Raw genomic sequence first — 23,735 nt, 5'->3', positions numbered from 1 at the left:
GTGGTACCACTGAGGAACAGTTTAGTGGTGCCTACAAACTAAACAGCCGAACGCAAACCGTGAATAATTGCAAGATTTAAGTTTCATTCGCATTTCAGCAGGTAGACATGATTTTATTCTGTCATTATCTGGCAAAGCACAATGACATGATGAAAAAATATTAAATAATACTCCAAGTATCTGATTTAAGCTTCAAGTCGGTACACATGTACCACTCTTAGACCATGAATTGCAAGTGTTTTTTGATTGCACAACAATAATTATTCAAAAATGGCTTTACTGCTTTTATATTTCGTGCCAGTAGGGTTAACAAAGGTTTGACTGTATGTACAACACCTTCAATCCGCTATAAACAGAGATTTTCATGGGCACTTGTATTTTAGAAATCCAGTAAAGGTATCGGGGATATATCAGTATAACGAAAAGGCATAAATGTGTGTCCTTCTTTAAAGGATTAGCGTCCTGATTCATTATTTATTCATAATTAGCTACCCTGTATATATTGTTAAACTGAGTGTGAAAAATATTGAAAAGGGTACATTAATCTGAGTAATATAGCGCTTAAAATCACTTAATAATGAGAACGGTTTTATGCATTTTATCACTCAGTAATCTCTGCCGAATCACGTCGTACAAGTCCAACCTTCACGAGCTGGCCGACTTCGCCATTTAGTTCAGTGTTAGAAGAAAGCTACAAGAGTGACAACAGGCATATCGAATTTCTTCGTGAAATGGTTTGCTCTTTATACGTTTTTATAAACCGGTCGTCGAGAAACCCTGAAGTTACTTTTTTCCAGTTTCCAGGCGATTTGGCCCTCAGGGAGGCATGGTTTTACAGCACAAAAAGGAAGGATTTTGTACCCACCGAAAACACCCGTATCTGCTCTCGCCATTTTACATTTTGTTATTAACTGAACTAAAAAAAACGGATAGATAGTAAATCTCTGTACACTGTAACGCCGGCGTTCACATTCTACATTCTATGTATTTATATTGTACACGACTCTTTTCAGAACGCCGATAATAACATGTGAAGTTAGTTGTCATGGCATATACAGGTATGAATTTAGAGTCCCTCGGAGAATAGAATTTTTTTTTGTCAAGCAAACCGTGGGAAAGAACGGTAAATAAATATTAAACCTTAAACTAAACACACGAAAAGTACAGTGTATCAAAGAGTAAGTCTATAGCTCACCAGTCCGTATTTTGCCAGTACGGTTGGAAATGCCTGGACAAAGATCAAATTCAAGGTATGAGAATTCGGAATCTGAGGTCTGGTCAGAGATGTCAGTGTCATACTTCATACACTGTCATTTCACTGAAACTTCAACGTCGTCCATCATGGGTTCAAATTGAAACAGTATTACATTTTTTTCTGAGTAGCTGGAATCTATCTCGAAAATGACATCGCTTCGAATTCCCAGGTTATTAAGGGCCTGTCAGAAATCGGCAAGGACACTAAATCTATTGTTTGTAGTGGATTTAAAGTCATTATTATGTTTCTCAGAAGCCCTCCCGGTAACACACTGCTTTAACAAGTTATTCTTTGTAATTAGGACCAGTAGCTAAACCTGGACATTAATCCCTTAAGAAAGACCCCCATAATGTAAATAGTTTCTCCATAATGCATGTAGTAACAGAATATGTATATGTTGTAGTAGCTATATTTAACTTCTGTACAAGAATTTGATAGTAATAGTTCTTGCAAATGAAGAGGATATTTTTATTAGGTTTTGCCACTGGAACAATGACAAATTTTCACACAAGCTTGGCAAGTTGTGGTTGCACATCCGGGTGTTTCAGAACCTGTTTTAGCAACAGGCAGAGCATTGAATCACACAGTCAGTTCATGCCTTCAAAAGGGAAAACTATATCCAAACTCCAAAAGACAAATTTATTAACAAACTAGCATCACAGTTTCTTGAAAATATTTGTATAATTTTGACGGATCACAGTTATCTGGAAGTACGTGTAGAAGTAGTCAGCAGCTTTAAACTATTGAAAGGCCAAAATTATTATTATAGTTCATTTTTAAACATTGAAAGAGCCAAATTATTTTTTTAAGCAGAAAAGGGTATAAAAAACCTAAAACAGAGCACCAGAGATTCTGGACACTGTAAGTAATTCTACACTGTTAAAATTTTCCCGTAAACGTTTATTTATAAAGATGCATCTGATTCAGTTAAATTTCATTTCACATAAAGATTTCATTTCACATAAAGATTTCATTTCACATAAAGATTTCATTTCACATAAAGATTTCATTTCACATAAAGATATGCCTTTACTTTTGTACAATGTAAAGGTTGACACTTTTACCGGTCTTGAGTAAACCTTTAAAGAACCATTTATTCGAAATATCCAACCTAGATTTGTTGTTCTCGTTCATAATTGTCGCAGTAGGTCTATACGCATATATAATGATTTAAGTAGTGAAGTAGTAGTGATTTAATGCACATAAGTTAAAACACACAGGCGTCTTACATGGACAAATGTAAATGTCCAGCTATTCGGGTGGAGAGTGGGATACACCCGTACCTGAACATGTACATGTTTACTGACTGTTACTATCGCAGTGTAAATGTTTACCATATTTCCAATAAAACACCTTACTTCATCTTATAAACGTGAAATTATTACATGTGTAACATATACAGTAATCGCTGGACGATAAGGGATTCTAACATGCAGTATAGACCGATGACGTCTAATAAATTGGAATTAGCATCACTGCTTTTTTGTTTATTGTAAAGTCATGGTGCTAGAGGTATAATAAGTCGCTACTGTATGTAAGCGTTTACATGAAGTGTTGTAATAAAACCCTAACTGAGGTAACCTATCATACTGCCATGGCTGCTCTGGGTTTACTCTCTGTATGGTAATCTGACACATCATATTCACTTACAATAGAATGAAAACCCATTGTAAAATATAACCTTAAGGACTTGGCTGAGATCCGCAAATACCCATCTGTCTGGCAAACCAACAAACACGTTATCGTTGATCACTTTACATTAGGCCTTTTGTCACTGAAGTTAAAAATGTGTGGAATACGCTCCTGTATTCGCCGTCACCAGGCTTACGTCATAAGCATATATATATATATATATATATATATATATATATATATATATATATATATATATATATATATATATATACTATAGAAGAAACATGACAAATTCGTTGATTTAGATTACTAGTTTCACCGTATCGTGACGGTTCTTCAGAGCTTTTTTTTATTTCAACACATCTAGCAACATACATACATACATATATACATTCGCTGGATTTAAACCAAACTACAAAGTGTCCAGGTGGTACATCTTATCTGGGTCTATATGTCTATATTTGTACAAAGACCAAAACGGTTTCCTCTTTCGCAGACTTTTCGACAACAAGGAAAGTTTCAAGTTTTACTTTGTAGTTTACTCTTACTTGGACTTGATAGATATTGTGTGTTGTGTGACGAATTAACTTTACGAGTTATTAGTGTAAAAACGAGTTATTACGAGTTATTATCCATTAAACGACTTCACTCTAGTTTTCTTAAGTTTGACACCATAAGGATTCCTTCGTCGTCATATGACTGAAAAATTGTTGAGTGCGACGTTAAACCCAAGCACTCACTCACTCATTCACTCACTCACTCACTCCAGGACGCTGCTTCATGACTGTGTCTAATAACACTTAACCCGGACTAGGGGGCCGTGCAGTCATCGTTACGAGTTAGATCACCACGTTGGATATATGAACAGTTGCAATCGGCAACTTTTATACTATTCTCTTAAAACTGAAGTGTTATCTTTAAAACCATAAAGATATCGAGGAGTGACTTCTTTTATAAGAGTTACATGTATCTGGCCAGTTTTATTAGTTGCTAATGTTTCAACACTCTTTAAAGGTGTTCCTATTCCATCACCATTGAAAGTGTTCAATTTTGTTTCAAGCGTCGGTTTAAAACGTTGATTAACCAACTTCTAATGGAGTTGGAATGTGATCACTTTGGTGAACGTTGAAACATTTACACTTTATAAAAGTGTAGTCACTCTTCGTGATCTTTACGGTGTTAAATGTAACAGTTCAGATTTTACAGTGTACCATGGCACACGATTTGAATACTGACTTAACTCGTTCGCCTGAAACAATCCTTGGCCTTTCCAACATCACTGGAAACTGCTGACTGCTCTTCTTTGCATTATTCAGTCCTATTTTCATACTTAACATACTTTCTAAGCTACATTGGTGGTTTGTGTTAAACGTCGTTTTGGGAATTGGGTGTGCGATTAGTGCCTGGAACGTCCTTATCGGTTGACGGCTGGTATATAAACGTCTTTTTCGACACATAGATAATTACGCTTTTGATACAATTGTTTATGTCAAACTGCCCCATGTTTGTACAGCATTTAGCCAGTGGTTAAGCAAAGTTATGGATACAGGCTCACAAAGCATGCGCTACAGATCTTCTACGATATGACCGGAAATAGTAATTATTAGTTGGTATGTGTGTCAAAATGTGGGCGTTTGACGCTAAAGCCTTCATCAGCAATGTTTGATGACATAATCAATGTTTGATATATAATCTGAAATAGTTCTTGTTAGCTTGCGCTCTGGGCTATCCATATTTTATATGCATATTAACCAGTATACCGAAATTAACACCATCAACATACAATCGACGCGAGGGGGAACCCTGAATTTTATAAATATGCAAACCCAGATTAGAAATACTCCCTGGGGAATTAGTCTGTCTTAATTCCAGTGAATTAGGATATATTTCTATTCTTCGTTCACTCCTTGCATATGGATTGTGTACCCTCCAGGAGATCGTTTACATAAGAGCTGGTGAATAGAAATTAGCGGGCATTATGAAGTTGATTCTTTTCCAAATCTTTTGCATGTAAATCGTTTCACTGTTTTACTCCACAGGCCGATGGGTGCTCGAAAGTACATGTTGACGATCTGGTCTCTTGGTGAAAACCTGCTGTTTGGAGGATTGACGTTTGGGTGGGCCTTGCTTGTCATCATTCTGAAGGACGAAGGTGTGTACGCTGGGCTATGTACAGCCAGCAATACCAGCGAGAATGTGAGCACGACTACTCCGCCCATCGACTCGTCAGAGGAATATGTCCAAACATGCATAGCACAGGAAAGGCAGCTGAATCTCGTGTTCACCGTAGCCGTGGTGGTGCGAGCCCTGTCAGGACCGTTCATTGGCCAGTTACTGTACAGACGAGGTGTCAGAGCCACAAGGATAGTCATGGTGTGAGTAAGCGAGGGTTTGAATGTGATAAAAGGGAGATAACCATTCCAGGACATCAAAGAAGTGCATTCTCTGTCTGTTGTTCAGTATTATGAGTGCGTTTTGAGGGATTCATCGTGAGCCTGAAGGAATGTTATCACACTCGATTCGAGAGCAGTTTTCCACTTTTGTGATTTCTTGACCCGAATAGAGTGTTAAAATTGTGACGCAATATCTCCAATTAATATCTTATTAATTCGTTGTATGATTATGACTTCATCACATAGAATGCAAATCAGCCGTGAAAAGTTGAATTGGAGGAGGTGGGTGGGAAACACTTCTTCTACGTTGACTGCCACAGGTCGCAATTCTCTACTCCTAGTGCACCAATTGTATGCCAAACCATAATGGAGTGTGTGAGTACTTGGGGTTTAACGTCGTGCTCAACAATTTTTAGACATATTATGACGAAGGAATCCTTAGAGTGCATGCAATGTGCCTCATTATTGCAAGACGGGTTTCCTCCGCTATTTAATCTATTTTCTTCTGCTGCTTTACTGAGACGGCTTACCGAAGACAAGTAGATTGCCGAGCCATTATACTGATACGGGTCAACCAGTCGTTGCAACATCCCCTTCATGGTGAACTCCAAGCGAGGAAGACTCTGTCGTCTGCACTGGGTGCAAATTCCTAAGATATGTTCACTGATTAGTCATACATACTTTGGAAATTCCTTAATCAGTTTCCTCTCTAGCTGAGATGTAGCAATGATGAAACGGTTGAAGTTTTTGAATGTTCTTGTCTGGTATGTTAAGGTGCATTTCAGCCGGCTTTCTCACTCACGTAGACATGCATGCACTCGTGACATTGTCGTAGTCACTGATTTTCCCATGACTCTTCGAGGTTTTCCATTGACAATCAAGTTTGTAAATTAAAAACTATCATCTTATACTCAGTATTAGTTGTGTAGATGATAATGCCAAAAAATGTCCCCAACTTTTGGTCGGTAAGGGCAGTTTCAAAATCTTGTGTGGCGATCATGTATATTTCGTCTTTTGCAGAAAGCTGCGCTTTGATCTGAGGATAAATGACTGACGTCACACCCTTAAATTACTTCGCGCCTCTGCACTCGCTTCAATACAGAAGCCGGATGAGGATATATCACCACACCTGCGGATGAGCGGCACGAGGACGGTGCAAATCGCGCACAAATGGTACCGTTCTCGTGCCGCGGCCCGCGACCCCCTGGGCGAGGGGACAAGGATGGAATAAATCGCTCAGTAAAATCAGTCATACTCGCTGCCAAAATTGCCTTCAGTCAGTGATACGTAACGGAAGTCCATATTCTACCAAAAAAATCAAGTTAGAATACTTTTCTAATCATAATGTGAAACGGTATAAGTTCAGTTTCCACACCAAGAATTCATTGCCTTGGGTGACGTCATATTATCCAAAAACAAGTGGCAAGTTGGGGAATGGGCGTGGAGAGTATTTTTTTTACCATAGGTGCACAAACATGCGGTTAGAACAAACTCCACGCACTAACACAGTCTACACTCGGTGAATAGACTACATTGTTTTTCATAACAAAATTTCCTAATATCCAGCTTTAAAATCGTACTGCCATGAGATCATATATTACAACGGATAAATTTAAATTCATTTATCAAGGTTATACTATACTAAAACGTGTAATCAATTTCAAATATGACAGTGTCAGAAACAGGGTTTACATTTAAATCGATAGCACTTGAGATTACTGGCGTCGCCCTCCATCAAAACTTGTTGAACTCCGCCCAATATCCAGTATGGCACTGGTTCTTGAATAATTATGACGTCTTGCCGTCTAAGTCGAGCTTCTGGACTTTAACATTGTGAATTTGAAAAAGTGTTCTAACTTCATTTTCCTTGTAATAATGTGAACCTCAAACATATCAATGTGTAGAGCTTATGTTCTTACGTATCACTGACTAAAGGCAATTTTGGTAGCGAGTATGACTGATTTCACAGACAGCTGGGAAAAGTGCGACTCTCTAAAAGAAATAGACTATAGTATATGAAGAATCGGGTTTCATACAAATGCATAAACGACACTGGATATATCGACAGCTATTTGTTCATAATCATATCAGTGATGCAAAAGGCAATGTATATGAAATAAACTACCACCGTGCACCAACATGTCAGCGTAACCCGCACAAAATCAGAACAACAAACCACTAGTAAGCTTTTAAGAAAAACAGCCAGCTTTATACTACCATAATGCCGACCTCCGTTGTATAAGTAAAAATATTCTTGAGTACGGCCTAAAAGCCGTAAAAATGAAATAAAAAAATAATTAAATAAATAAATAATAAATCAATGAGACAACCTAGCACATTAGGACGGCCATTGAGCTACAGTTATGATGCATCTCTGTGAGTATGAATTGTTCACATGAGGTTCGTGGTCAATATTTCACTGATGAGGAACTTTAGTACAGGCGTTACTGAACTAGGTGTACTTTGATCTAATGTCCGCCCCTTCTTAGCACTGATTTCCCTCTTCATATAATGAATGAATGAATGCGGTTTTACCTCGTACTTAACAATTTTTCAGTTCTATGACGACAGATATAAGTAATATCTATCCATCCATGTCTGCGCGTCTCTGTGGTATCATTTTGTGTGCACAGGTCTACAATGTATGTTAAACATGAGACAAACCCAGAATCATAATGTTTACAAATGGCTAGGGTTTTCTCTCGAACAAAATATGTATCATTTTATTGCGTTTATTTCATTATCCAGTGAATGTACATTGCACTCCGCAATACCACTTCCTAGCTCAACGCGAAATGAACAAGTCTGGTTTGGTTCACAGATTCGAGTTTGACACTCGGCACATGACGTGTGTTATTTACATCTAGCGTAATGGAGACCCAGGAACGGCACGACTTGAGGTGGCTTGAGGGTTTGCTTAGAGGGTTAGAAAATATACTTCAACCTCAGCTTCCACTCCAACACAACCTGCATGGAATTAAAGTCAGTATAATAAAACACTTATTAACCTGTAGCTTATTTTATACCATGAATCCCGGACCTGAGGTTAGTCTCGGCCAAACTGGCCTGACCTAGGCCGCACAAACACATACACACATGCACCGATATATTGGGTGAGAATAAAAAAATGGGCCGCACTTTGACACTCAATATCTCCGAAACCCTCGTACGTCAGCTTCTAAAAATTCACACACTCAAAAGCCATTATGTCCTAAGTATACAAACCAAATTTCAGTTTCATCCTTTAAGATTTCTGTTCATGGGACCAAAATCAAAATAGAGTAAAAAAACGCATGTGCCGGACATTTTAAAATGATGTTAAAGGTGATCAGTTGATCTTCTCGGTAGAACGTTTCTTCCATGAACTGATTGAGTCCCGAATCTTCTCAAGAGTAATTTTTTCCAGTAGTCCTTGATGCGTGCATTTAGTTCATCCTCAGTGAATTTTCCCCTGCGACCCTCATGACATCTGACAGGTGATGCAATGTGCGTCGCCGGAACGTGCGTTTTTGAGGCTATGTTTTCATTTTAATCCTGTGTACAGACTACTCAAGATATGACCTTGAAAATTGGTCAGTGTATTAACAAAATCAAAATCAAAATCATGCCATTTGAATGTTTAAAGTTTGAAAGGGTTTGATTAGAGGATAATGGAGCAAAGTGTACGTGTTTACGTAGATGTTACGTAGATGAACGCATAGAGCCCAAGGGAATCCCAAGACCATCCTGGCAGATCTTCCCACACATATATAACGGGAGAGAAAGCCAGCATGAGAGATGTATTGAGGTATTGGTGAGAGATGTCACTGTCATTGTGCCGCGCTGACACGCTAACCAATCGGCTTGCCACATCGAGAACTAGTAATATATCATGAAGATAAAATCGGATTCAGAGAAAACGGACATGAACTAGAATCTTTGGTGTAACAGACAAATACACTAATACTAATACTCTAAACAAACTGATACATTTGTGGAGTTGAAATTATATTAAATTGTCATTGAACGAACTACATCAATTTCTTAGTCTTCAGAATAGTACTTTTGAATATCGTTTACCCACATTATACCATATAAGTTATATACAGTATCTGCATATTCCTTTGGTGATCTATAGCCCATTTCTGCATAGTTTCTAACCATTTCCTACTCAGACGATAGTTAAGAACTCTGTTCATGCATAATTTTTATTGGTAGCCTCTACAAGTTTGTCAATTTCATAAGTCTAGTGCAAGGTTTTAGAATGACCCCGACACATGTCAATTTCTGTCAGCGGGTTGCCTTCTAGATTACTAATATTGATCTATAGCGCGTAGGCCTGCATCACGTTGTCGTGGGCCACGTGACGCGAACGACACCGTACTCGTCACCTCGTGCACTATTAAACGCGTGCGTTATAATATAAACAACAAACTTACATGCAAATAAATTTATTATAGACATGCATCACATCCTCATTTGGAACATTACCATGCAAAGATGATATATACCAAAACGTGGTTTCAGTTACCCACATTACAAGTTATTTTCAAAAATCCTTTTATTAAGTCGACACTTACAAATGACTTTTCACACTCTTTCATCTGAGGTATACATCATCATTTATATTACAGAGACTAGAGATAAAAGGACTTTACTCTGGACTAATGTAATTATCTATATATCAATATGGTGTACTCTATTTTTACAGGATATGCTTGTCGGCTGGGTTGCTTATGATCGCCTTCACTTCTGTTGACATACCCTGGCTTCTGTTCCCTGGCCTTACTTTCATGGCTGTAGGCGGCGAGGCTTTGTTCTCCTCTAATATCCAGGTAACTGCACGTCTGAATCATAGATATGGCTTTAACAGTGTGCATTTGGAGTGCAATCAGTTTTTAAGGCTTTAAGCGTAATTTCTTTTGCTGTAGTATTATCTTAGTGTTCTAGAATAGCTCACCGTTTATTCCTTGTAGATGATTTTTCACTTTTCCCTCCGTTAAGATGTGTGTTCCATGTGTGATTGTCTGTTTTATAAAATAACTATTTAACGCGAATTAAATGTGAAATGAGAGGCTAAGTTATTTTGTCTAAAGTGAAAATTGTTAAAACTTTGTCTCTACTCAGAAACGGGGCTTTGTAGAATCGACCCTGGGTGATTAACGAACTGTCAGGCCCTTGACCAAAGATCTCGACAGTTCGGGTCTGTACCTGTAGCTCTCGCTGTATCGTTTTATTAAAATTATTCAGATAAATGCTTCAATAGTAACAACTTAAACCCCACCTAGCACCATGACTTCAATAGAATTAAATAAAATATGCAGTGATAGTAATTACAATTTATCAGAGGTCACCGTTATAAAATTACTCAAATGCTGTGTTGCCATCTCCAAAACAACAATAAAATGCAAAATAGTAAAGGGATCCGACCCGTGGAATAATAGTTTCCAACAGATATCTTGCGCACCAAAGGCAATTAAGTAAACAAATCAAGAGAATCACGATCATATCAGAGTTGTTGCTTTTGCCTACATGTGTATGTGCTGCTGCTGACGCGTTAAGTGATAGATTATAAAGTAATTAAGTAAGTAAATTAAATGTCTCCTTTGTTTGTATGCTACCCTTTCTTGGCGTATACTTGGGGCATATATACATGTGTACATGGCGACTCCATTCCATGGAATAATTTCCGTCAAGGCAGTTAGATGTGTTTCAGGATTTAGGCTGTTCTAATCAACAATGACCAAGTGAACTATTGTCAGAATATTGTGGCCTACGCTCTGTAGATCCTACATAGCACTGTCCTCAGAGATGGGCTAGCAATTCCAACGTCTACATTGTCAGAAAGGAATATTTGTTTTCAAGGAGTGTACTGCGGACATACGAGCAAAACATTAAAGATGGTCTTCTTCAGCCTGACAAACCCTGATACTTGAAAGTTACGAATACGACTATGCAAATCGCATGTATAACAATATGCAAATTTTACTTGTCCACTAGGCGGCGTACTTGTTTCAGTCCGGGAGTTCGTTCGTGGTGAGCCTGATGTCAGGGATGTTTGACGCCTCAGCTTCTGTCATGTTAATCATTAAGGTAATCCCACTTGGAACAAAACATAACCTACCTTTCTCTCGTTAAAAGTATTGTATTACCTGACTTCCACAACTGTACAAATCTTTTTTCTTCCTTCAATAACATATTTATTTACTTATTGATTTGATTCGTACTCGAGAATATCTGACTTATACTACGGCGGCTAGCATTATAGTGAGAATAAACCCTTCAATGACATCGGCAGCATAAAGTGGTAAGCTGCCCTGAACCATCTAATATATTTACACATAAATAAAAATATTTATATTTCGATGTGATTTGAATTGTCGTTGTTTCTCCCAGATTGTTTATGACCGTGGTGTGGCCAGGCTCTATTCTTTCCTCACTATGGCGGGAGCGTTCATTCTGTTGGCCTCCATCAGTTCTATTTTCTTTCTGCCGAAGACGTTCTTTAAAGACGGAGAGCCTGTTCGCTACAGAAAGCGAAGCACACCTGATGTTACTGTCACAGCGGTGTCTGACGGAAAAGTATACCAACGACGAGGTAAGATAAATGTTAGCGCAATTCGAGATTTTAACGCTTATTATTAGACCATTGGGGTTAAAATTAGGAGAAACTAAGTCTTCAGTAAAGATATCGCTATCACAATTAATTTTAGCTTTGTTTTTACTTTTTCTCACCAGTGATACCGATGTAAACAAACTTATGAAGTGATTGGCTAGACAAAAAATTAAAATAACGAGAAGTCGCTTGTTAGAGTGATTTTGGTGAAATCAGAAGCAGAGTGCATTTGTACAACACAATGTACGTGTACAACAGAATGTACTTGTACAACAGAATCTACTTGTACCACGGAATGTACTTGTACAACAGAATGTACGTATACAACAGAACATACTTGTACAGCAGAATGTACTTGTACAACAGAATGTACTTGTACAACAGAATGTGCGTGTATAACAGAATGTACGTGCACAACAGAATGCACATGTGCAACAGAATGTACTTGTACAACAGAATGTACTTGTACAACAGAGTGTACGTGTATAACAGAATATACTTGTACAACAGAATGTACGTGTACAACAGAATGTACTTGTACAACAGAATGTACTTGTACAACAGAATGTACGTGTACAACAGAATGTACGTGTACAACAGAATGTACTTGTACAACAGAATGTACTTGTACAACAGAATGTACTTGTATAACACAATGTACTCGTACAACAGAATGTACTTGTACAACAGAATGTACTTGTACAACAGAATACTGTGCTAATTAGATAATATTTCTAGAAATTAATCACGTAAATGTGAACCACTAGCTTGTCAGAAGATGTAACTGCTTCCAAAAAGGTAAAGGCTTCAAAGCAATTAATTGCTTTTGAATTATAAAAATCGTCACTTGGTGATCAAATGACATTGACGGCGTCATGATCTCCCGTGGTTAGGAGAGCTGGGATCAAACCCGGGTCGGGTCATACCAAAGACTAAAAAATGTGGTGCCTCTTTGACGCTCAGCATCGAGAGGTTAAACCAAGAAAGACGTCTGACTGACACTTTGTCAGCATAGTGTGGCTGGGTGGGGTGGCATGTCTTCGGCATGATATTTCAATGCCGGCAGCACTTTGGCGGCGTGTGCTCGCCTTGCCACAAAAAGACGTAGTATATGTACGCGCAGCCAATGACTCCTCGTCGTCATATGACTGAAAAATTGTTAAGTACACGTAAAACCCAAGCATACATACATATGAATATATCATAAAAAGTAACTTAGCAAAATTAGAAAGTTAATGGCGTGGTGAGTTGGGTAGAGGAGTGGTGTTCATGACTTAGCACAAGCTTTAAACTTTCCATTGAGCAGGGAAAGTTCACAAGCTTATCAATAATCAAGTTATAATCCCTGGAATTGTCAAGCATTAATTTGCATTAGACAATATGCATTCTCTCGTCTTGTACAAACTGTAAATTTGAAGGGTTTCTGTTACATAGATAACGTTTGTCCATAGATAGTGCTCTAAAGCTAACAGGCATTATAGCTTGTTTATTATGTTCTCTATTGTTGCTTTCAGCTTCTATAACATCGGCGGAGTTTCGGAGCAATATTATTCCTCCCCTGCAACACTGCGTGCTCTCACCAGTTTTCCTCTCTCATGTCCTCTGGTTCTCAATCCTCCAGCTGCGATGGTATTTTTACCTTGGTGCTTTCAACACCTGGATAACTCTGGTGTCCAAAGGATCCGAAGAGCAAAGTAAATTGTTGCGTCATTTAATTACATTGCGTATACAAACTGTCTCAATTAATACCGAATGCGTCCGATTAAGGGGGACACGGATTCGAATCCCGCGTTTGTAAGCTACCAAGGTACGATAGTTTTCTTTTGCTTTGCCCGGTTTTCTTCACCCAAAAACCTGACCCCTGTTATGTAAGTGACTTTTTCTTAAGTGTAGGCTGTACAATAGCAATCAAATAAAGAAATAAATACATCAAAAACATTGCTTAGATTTGTCAAACTATATTGTACTGCGCATTTAACGTTATTTTAACATTGTTTGGATGAACTAAACGTCACAGTCATAGCAACAGAAATACATACATGGGTTGACATTGTCTTTTATCTAACGAATTGTTACTAACAAACTGAATGTCCAGTTTTAACTGATATTGTTGACTGTTTCAGTCCACTTCTTTACTGACGTCAGTCTTTATGTTCAGCTGTGTAGCGTTGTGATGGCTTTAGTCAGCGGAGTCGTCTTGGGTTTTGAAAGACGGCGATGTTCAGGTAATATACGCTCATGTGGCAAAGGGAGGTTGGGGGGAGGGGTATTAATTTGTTTTAATTTCGTACTTTATATACTTTCTTAGTTCTTTGGTGGTTTACGTTGAACGTTATTTTGGGAAATGGCCTTGCGATTCATTACCTAAAACGTCCATGTTTGGTTTGCGGCTGGTATGAAAATGTCTGTATCCCCAGCTATCTGTCCTGGGTGTGAAGTAAAGTATATTACAAGCTTTAAAAAATGGATACTAATTCTCGTCTTTTAGGTACGACCAATCCAATGAGAAATCTGACTTTCTTCTTTTCGTTGAATCTATAAATAACTTGCCAAATATGCAAATGAAAAAGGATACGAGCAGTCAAGTTTTGTTATGCATTAACGTAGGGAGTACCTTAGGTTATATATGTTACACTGCGAGAAAAATGACCTCTTGTTTACTATTCAGACAAACCTACATCCATACAGAGGCGGCTCCGTCCCTCACTCAGCCTACAAGCCATCGCCTGTATACTGGCCATAGTTCTTTCCTCGGTCATCCTTGTCCCCTCCACTGACATTCTGTATTTTGTGTTCATCGTGGCCATAGCGCTGCGGACTCTAATCTACGGCATGGGTGCCGCTTATATACAGATGATGTAAGTATCATAGTGGATGTAGTTATATAGCCTTGTCCTTTAGCCCCGATAAAAATACACTCTGTTTAAGAAAAGAACGTTTGAGATATGGTTTTCCTCTTCGTAGTTTATAGATCTTCTTTTGCATTTTTCGTGAAGTACTGTTCATGTCTGATTTTCAGTAGTTATCTCATACACTTTCTGACGGACACAAACACTTGCATTACCCTTGAGTTTTGTTTGTCTCTTTAATATTGCTTAAATTAATTTAAATTCGAACAAACTTATAAGTAATGCTTATATGTAAAATGAGAACATAGTCAATGAGACATGGAAGTTTTGTGATCAAATATGCCCTTGTTCATTGCTTTGTATTACATATACATGGGCGAGTTGTAAATTACTGGTTTGTTTTGCAGATTCCCGGTGGAGTATTTTGGGTTTCTGTTCGGAGTTTTGATGTGTGCTGGAGGCGTGATAGGATGTTTCCAATATCTACTCTTCGTTTGGATGGAGACAAACCCAATATCACCACAGAAGGTAAATATACGCTTTTGAAATCTTAAATCTCTGACTTTATTGTGGCTTTGTAGCCCGAATAACTAGACTATAGATTGCATAGTTTACTTGAAAACTTTCGCCGTTCTGCCAACTTATATAAAATACCAGACTGTAGTTTTCCAGCATTTAACTATAGTGTTCTTAAATGTGACGACAGGTCCTAGTATAAAAATTGTAATAACTATGTCCCGGCTATTCGTTCATTTATCAAATACAGATTGGTTCGTTTTCTTTCAGGTGAACATTTTCCTCCTCGTTCTGACGGTAATATCTCTGATTCACCCAGTCCACATCTGGATAATCTGTCGAAGAGCTGCCATAAAAGCTGCAAATGGAGAAAGAAGAGTTGACAAGTTGGAAAACTACGATTTTCTGCTCAGAAAAAGGAAGTGATCTTAGAATATTTACACAGCAGTCTCAGTCCCTATATCTGTGCAAAGCGATCTCTCCTGAAGATGCTCAACATATTGTGATATTAATGTGAGAGATTATACATTGCTCTTGTATGGCCTGTTTGCATTGCAACGGTAGGTTAAAGTCACATATATTATTGAATGAATTAATGAATGATTCTGTTACAAACTTCAACCCGAAGTCTTGATTTATACTGTGGCATATTATTTACACTGACTAATCAGTCAGAACCTGCGGACTTTGGAGAATTTTTAACCCTCAAAGTGTTTGAGAGTGTTGAAATTTACTGATTAGTATATGCAGTTTTGATCTGTAGTCTTTAGATGTTTAAATAGGTTTTCGTTTACATTACACCCTGTGTAGAGAAGACATATTCTGGGGAATTTCAAACAGTTGTATTTAGTGCTAAATATGTGTGAATTAGTCTTTCTGTCAATGATTTTCATTAGATACGATTTTATGTTATGAAGACCTTATTCTTCCCTACGCATCAACTACCTCATTATGTCTTCGTGTTATGGTTTGTGATATAAACTGTAACTATTGTCCAGCACATAGCGAATATGTATACACACCACCAGATATTTGTTCTTATGTATTTAAATCACAAAAGAGAATGTCTGTTTTTTTCATTCACCAGTCACGTTTGTTCTGCTGTGCACGTATGTAGTATAAAGGGCAGTAACTCAAGACAGTTGTTGGATCTCAAGTTATATCGATTGTGTCCCTTTAATTCGCGTCAGCTGTTGGCAACACTCTTAAATAGAGATGTACCTGCTGCCTCCCTTGAGATTACATCTCTAATAGACTTGGGCGCCATACTTTTTTACAACAGGGACGTCGAAAGCGAGGCTCGTTCATTACGTCAACTAATCTGAGATAACTACTTTCGCTTTATGTGAACAACTGCACGCGATGGCGAACGGACCGAACTGTTGAGCAGTGCGCTATTTACAGGCTTCGTGGGTATTCTTCTCCTGAAGCTGAACCATGGCAAATTAAATACATTTACACACTTATCACTTGATTTTGCATAACAGAACTCACAGGGAATACAACAATGGTTATCGTGAGTTCTTCACTGTGTTCTCGACGCTGGATTATCCAAGGCATAAGCTAATGTGCAAGACCTTTAACCATACCCAGTCGATTAAACTGCAATGACATCTCTTTCACCATATGCCGCACGAAGAGTGGTGACCTGCTTTGCCTTTAACTCTTCAGAAACGCCACCGTTTGCCTTGGTATACACGATTACTTCTTCGAACTCTCGCCGTCATGTTGAATAACTTCATATTCATTAGCTAATACGTGAGTAAATAGTTCATTATTATTTTGAATGTTTTTGATTAATTCTGATGCAGATAGGTGCTTGATTTTATACGATACAGATTTAGACACAAGAAACCTGAAAATACTTATTAAATATCTGATACTCCCCTATCAACAATTATCCCAAATTTGGGGGGAAATCACTCACCTGATGGCGCCCATCTATACACTAGCCTTGCCTCGATACCGTAGGATCACGTAGAAAGGCGCGTGAGCTCGAATGCTCCTTGTAATTGTCAATGTGTATTAAAACATGCGTAATGGCTTCTAGAATGATGGCTCGAATTTCGTTGTGAGTACTTTTATAGATTATAATTAAGTTTCAGATTCATAATACTTCTATATATATATATATATATATATATATATATATATATATATATATATATATATATATATATATATATATATATATATATATATACAGTATAAATGAATTACATTGGTTCGGCTGTGGTTGTAAGTCAGGATGTTTTTCAGGTATACCTGGCAAGGTGAAGCAGTTTCATCCTGGATCTTCAGATCAGTGGATCCAACAGATTGTTAGTATATATCAAGCTACTTCTGGTATGCATACAGTTGCTGCTAATATACGTACAGTTGCTGCTCATATGCATACAGTTGCTGCTGATATGCATACGGTTGCTGCTGATATACATACAGTTGCTGCTGATATACAGTTGCTGCTGATATACATACAGTTGCTGCTGATATACATACAGTTGCTGCTGATATACATACAGTTGCTGTTGACATACATACGGTTGCTGCTGATATACATACGGTTGCTGCTGATATACATACAATTGCTGTTGACATACTTATGGTTGCTGCTGATATACTCACAATTGCTGCTCATATGTATACTGTTGCTGCTGATATGCATACAGTTGCTGCTGATACACATACGGTAGCTGCTGGTATACATACAATTGCTGTTGACATACTTATGGTTGCTGCTGATATACTCACAATTGCTGCTCATATGTATACTGTTGCTGCTGATATGCATACAGTTGCTGCTGATACACATACGGTAGCTGCTGGTATACATACAGTTGCTGCTGATATGCATACAGTTGCTGCTGATATGCATACAGTTGCTGCTGATATGCATACAGTTGCTTCTGATATACATTCTGTTACTTCTGGTGTGTATACAGTTAGTACTGATGTGCATTAGTTTGTGCTGGCAAGCATTATGACTTGATTTCGTAATTTTAAAAAAATGTTGATGCTTTGCTCACCCTACGCTCGGTTATTATAGTGTGGTTTGGATAGTTCGTCTTTCCTTTGCATAGATAAGTCATCATCGTCTGTGGCATAGAAACTGAAGTTAAGATTATTTGTTATTTTGTGCTGATATTTTTAGTTGTATTCATGTATTGGTTACTGCTGTGGAAAACCCATTTAGAAGTTTTTTTTATTATTAGTATTATATAAATCGGTTACCCGAAGCTCAGAATCGTAACGTATGGCAACAAACCTGACCATGGCTTGAACTCTCTAATTAGTAGCCAGGTACTCCAAGGTAATTAAACGAAACCCATGTGCGAAAGTCTTCCCCTGAAATCCGTGAATTTAAACAGATGCGAAGTGTACAAATGGCAGATAAAAGTATGTGAGCTATAACAGAGTGGAAAAGGTGAACTGAAGTTTCACTCTGGGAGCTTTATTGGCTAGGTTTTGCTCTGTTACTTCATTTTGCCCTTTTTTCTTTTGGAAGTCCAGACAAGAAGTGAAGATGAGTTTGTGTTTGGTGTTCCCTACATGTGTCAACACTGAAGCATGTACACGGGTGTTTATCTGTTTAAATTTTTATTTGAATCCGAACATTAGGGCTACAATGGCGGCAATCTTCTCGGTGTAGACAATTCTGCTTTGTGTTTATACGTATAATGTTGAATTTACTGTGCAGCTGTGGGTTCGGACAGGGCCTGGCTTATGTAAGGACTTATTGACGGTAGGGGTCGTGTTTGTGAAGCCCCTGGGACGTGCTGGAGAGCGGGATGATGTTGGCACGGCACTGATACGTTACTGAGACGTTCAGCGAATGAGGCAGCTCTGCAGACATTCTTTAAATGTCGAAAAATTTGCACTTCTCATAAAACAGTTACAGTACACAATCTCGTGGCAAAGAAAATCACGACGAAGCGGCTTGTACGTGTGTATAAATTAGCTCCGAGTCAAGAACTTAATGGATTCCTCACAAACTTGCCACCAGATCTAATCCGCTACTTAGCTTTGCAAATGCACGGGTTTTGTCACAAACACACGCTAGCAGAGAACGGTATGACAAGGCCGAGCTCCGAAGCTGACGTCGTCTCTCTCTGCCCGTGCACCGTGCAAATTTCCAAGGAAAACAGACTAAGGAATCGGTAAACTGTGTAAAGGAAGATCATTGATGGATGACACGGCAAGCAAACAGCTACGTGCTGGTACTATATTGCTGCTCGGAATTCGCTATCTGCGTGTCCGGAGAACGGCGTGTCCAGCACCTTCCCTCTAATGTGGTCACTGCTATCCTGCCCCTCCTCATGAGAGGACCAGCTTTATCCCTTGTCAAAAGTGTAACACTAGGGATCACCCAGCTGTGGCAATACACTCCATTAACACGGATTGTCGCCAAGATCTCAACAATGTCCCTCCTCCAGCGTTTGTTATCTTGTCTCTGATTGGCTACGTTTTAAGTCTTTACTCATTGGCTAGCGCACCAAGATATCCGTTGTACAAAAAGAATAAGAAAACTTTTGCAACACAAAGTTAAGGATCCTGGCAAATAAAATACATTTGAACAATCATCATTTTCAATAGATCTCGCATGCAAAAAAATCAATAATCTTCTATTAAACAGCTTCAGTGCAAGTTTTCTAATTTCCACAATGAGTATCATACTTTTATTGTATGAAATATCTCTTGAAAGTTTGAGATATGAGGCGTCATTTTTTAAAGTTACAAATCTTCATCCAGTTATTCTTGCATTGATGACCCCTATGTATGTCGCATTCAAATACATGCCTATTTAAAAGATGTTTCACTGAGTAGGAGCGTTTAATCCAGATCGAGATACATTTTATATATGAACTTTCAACAAATTATGGCCTTTAATGACGAAAGTGTGTTTCAGGTATTTGCAGTAAAATGCTGACGACTTCCAGTGTTCATGACACCGCTTTACTTATTACATTATTTCGTTTCTCGGTTCTTGGATGTTTTAAGCTCAGTCATTCTGTAAAACTGCGATTGTCTGTATGTCTATTTTCCAGCGTCAACAACTCCATAAATAAACGTTCTTGTTCAAAAGTTTCGATACCAAAAAAAAACTATGTTAATCTGAGACTTAGAGATTACAATTCTGCCTGTCACACTAGCTTAGATATTCTCCCTTCTTAACAGCTGCTTAAAACTTTCGTACATGAGCAGAATCTTGAGTGTAAATTAGTTACATGTTAGCAATTTGTCTCCAAGGCAAGTGGGGATGTAAGGGGTTGGAACTGACAAAGTGGAGATAAAGTCTGTATTCGTGATAGTACAAGGGGAATTAAATGCTGTCAAATCTACTAATCAATGGGCGTTATTACTACCCAACAATTAGACAAATTTGATTTACTTTCTACTCGTCATTGATTAGAAATCTTCGTGTAGAGAACAACAAGCGAGTGGACCGCTGATCGACAACAGTCCTGTTAAACTATTAAACAGCAATTTCTAATGCTATTGCGTGTACACGGGACTTAGGCGCCTCACAAACTCACCAGCCTGGGGTCAAAACACGAGGTAGTCTTCTGCTAAGACAGAGTAATACAGCTAAACACTTTTGTAGGCACGCCACTGATGCCTGCTCTAAATATTTGACGGTAGAGTGGTATTTAACGGAGTCTCATGTCTGTAGAAATCTTCAAATACTTTCTCTATCATTTAACAGCATTAGGCACATTGAGTGCTGGCCCGCGTTCGTCACCAGACAAATATTGTCGAATACCTGTTCATTGTTATATAGGCTAAGAGGGACATTCTTAACACTGGCGAATCGAGTGGTCAATCGCTCTTGTCGCACCCCCTGTACAAAAAGAGACATGGGGTGGAGAGACTGAAAATATCGCAATATACAGTATCTAGTTATAGACACTATATGAAATAATACCTATGCAAGGATAATCCATTCGTGACCAGCCGAATATATTTTTGTTAATTGTACATAGAAATACATAGTTCATCGATTAAAGAAACGCTATAACATCCGTTATGTATGTGGGGTATTTCATGTGAAATATACCTTGGGAAGACTTCCCTTTCTCTGTAAGTATTTTACCTGTAATACTTTGTGGTATGTTTGTATTTATTTATTCACCAGTTCATGATGCAGGCAATATTAATTTAGATAAGAAATAAACACGATATTTTCTTGCACATACTTATATATGGTATTTAAATGTTGTATAAGTTCAGATTAAACAAGATAAATGTGGAAAATTATATTTAAAAAAGGTCCACAGAAAAGACTTTGCTTCTGCCGAGATATATATAAAGATAGCGACATTAGACCTATAGGTAATGCATTCCACACTCTACATTCTAATACTTTTGTAGAGTTTCGCATAGTATGAGCAAGTATGAGCAATGTGTATAGAAGACATAACAGTGTTAGCTTTAATTTCATATTTAATCGTGGTTCTTGCTTTTCCTTTCATTCAACATTTTTACATTTTGCTTATTAATTTTAAAGTGTAAACCAGCTGCTGTTCTTCTCTCTACATCTCCACAAGACTAACAGGCAAATATTTTGGGGGTATTTAAATACTCTGGAGAAGGCTGTGGTTTGATCTCATGAAGCTTAGCTGATATTTGACGGGATGCTATGTTTTGCACCGTTGTGATTCTGTCCAGTTTGTGTCACCTTAAATAGTATAGCCGTCGTGATTGTGCCCAACCTGTGTCACCTTAAACCATAACTCTAAACCATACAACCGTCGTAATTCTATCCGGAGTTACTCTAAACCGTACAGGCGTCCTGATTCTGTCCTTGGCCAGTCTGTGTCACCCCAAAACATACAACCGTCGTGATTCTATTCGGAGTTACTCTAAACCGTACAGGCGTCCTGATTCTGTCCTTCGCCAGTCTGTGTCACCCCAAACCGTACAACAGGAGTGATTCTATCCAGTCACTCTAAACCTTACAGGCGTCCTGATTCTGTCCTTGGCCAGGCCGTGTCATCTCAAACCATACAGCCGGCGTGATTCAATTCAGTTTGTGTCATTTTAAACTGTTCTATATAATTCACCCTAAGCCAGACAGCCGTCACGATAAAGTTTCTGTCCACTGTCATTCGTCTTAAGCAGGATTCCCGCCATTACTTAACACAGCTTTACCATTTAGCCAAAAAGTCGTCGAAGTTTTGTCCGTTTTCATCAACTAAACTGGAACCGTTCTATCAAGTTTTCGTCAGTGTAAACTGGAGAGTCGTAATGATTTTGTCCATTTTTCTTCACTATAAACTGGATAGCCCATATGGTTCTGTCCAGTTTCCTTCGCCATAAGCCGGATAGCCCACGTGATTCCGTCCAGTTTTCTTCGCCATAAACCATGAAGTAATCATGAGCTATGGGCATTATCAAAAGACAAAATATTTCTCTTATTAGATAATTACACAGTAAACTGCGTTAATAATTGTTTGATCTAATGAATCTAGTCTCAAATATCTGCTGACACCTTAAGCTGAAAGCGTGTAATAGGGAGCAAAACAAAAATTGGGAAAAAAGTATTTTTAAGTATGTATCATGAACAATGTTTGTTGGATGCTTCAATTGCCTAGAGGGGTGTTGGAATGGCAAGCTATTGGACTTCATATCTTTCATTACATTCTTTCATACACTGAGAAAACTACATTCTTCGAGAAGGCTTAATGTGAAGAATTCATAAATTGCATTTTATAAGTGCAGGCTTTACAAACCATAGACTTTTCCCTAAATCAGAACCTTTGATATAAAAGGGCTGGTGTTGAATTTTGTGTATGCTTAAGTTTGTGTGTGATTACGAAGGAGTAAAACCGCTTTTCTTTTGTTAACGTCTTATCAAACAGCTTATATCAAACACTGGGGCCTGTAAGGTTTACGGGAGAATCAGAATGTGGATAAAGGAAAGAATGAGGCTGAGTATTCGTTTTGTTGTACATGTATAGTTTTCTGGCGACAAGAGCATGTGTAATATCTAAATAACGATATTATCCTCTACAGTATTTGTTTTTAGTTCAGTACGACGTTAAATCCCAAGCATACATGTATACATATTTATCTTTAATTTTTCTCTCTATATACTTCATAATTTTACGGCAAAACACGTGTGGATTGTACTGTTTCCGAAAATGCTCTGTAATGCACGCGAATGCACACGAAAAGCTCAGTTTATGAAGTATTGTATTTTCTCTCGCAAAGCCACTTTGGTAATGTTCACTCATCATGTTTTTTTGTGTGTGTGTGTACGCTTTGTGCTAACGTTATCAACTCAGCTTGACGGGTAACAGCATGGAAATTACTGGGAAATCCTTAAAACTCTCTTATAATCGGTATATCCAGGGATCATAGAGAACAGATTGATTCCCAGCCAGTCAAAAGACGTCGAGTTTCCGACCAAGGGGGTGAAAGAGAGAAGTTGTGCCTAAGGACAGCGACCTCTATCAGCCGATGTCGGCCTGCCATTGATTCTGCCTACAGCC

The 23,735-nt window shown here is 38.2% G+C and overlaps 1 protein-coding gene across 1 annotated transcript; it reads left to right on the top strand.

Moving 5' to 3' along the window:
* The first annotated feature begins 4,933 nt into the window (after nucleotides 1-4,933).
* LOC135462458 (equilibrative nucleobase transporter 1-like) lies at nucleotides 4,934-15,669 on the top strand. Its single transcript, XM_064739719.1, has 9 exons — nucleotides 4,934-5,265; nucleotides 9,974-10,097; nucleotides 11,263-11,355; nucleotides 11,659-11,860; nucleotides 13,393-13,572; nucleotides 14,002-14,103; nucleotides 14,547-14,736; nucleotides 15,135-15,255; nucleotides 15,514-15,669. Exons 1-9 carry the CDS (start codon nucleotides 4,934-4,936, stop codon nucleotides 15,667-15,669), a joined length of 1,500 nt encoding a protein of 499 aa, XP_064595789.1.
* The last annotated feature ends 8,066 nt before the right edge of the window (nucleotides 15,670-23,735 follow it).

The sequence above is a fragment of the Liolophura sinensis genome, chromosome 1, assembly GCF_032854445.1.
Source record: "Liolophura sinensis isolate JHLJ2023 chromosome 1, CUHK_Ljap_v2, whole genome shotgun sequence".
NCBI classification, from domain to species: Eukaryota; Metazoa; Mollusca; class Polyplacophora; order Chitonida; family Chitonidae; genus Liolophura; species Liolophura sinensis.
The sequence above is the reverse complement of the archived record's forward strand: the minus strand, read 5'-3'. Positions and strand labels throughout refer to the sequence as shown.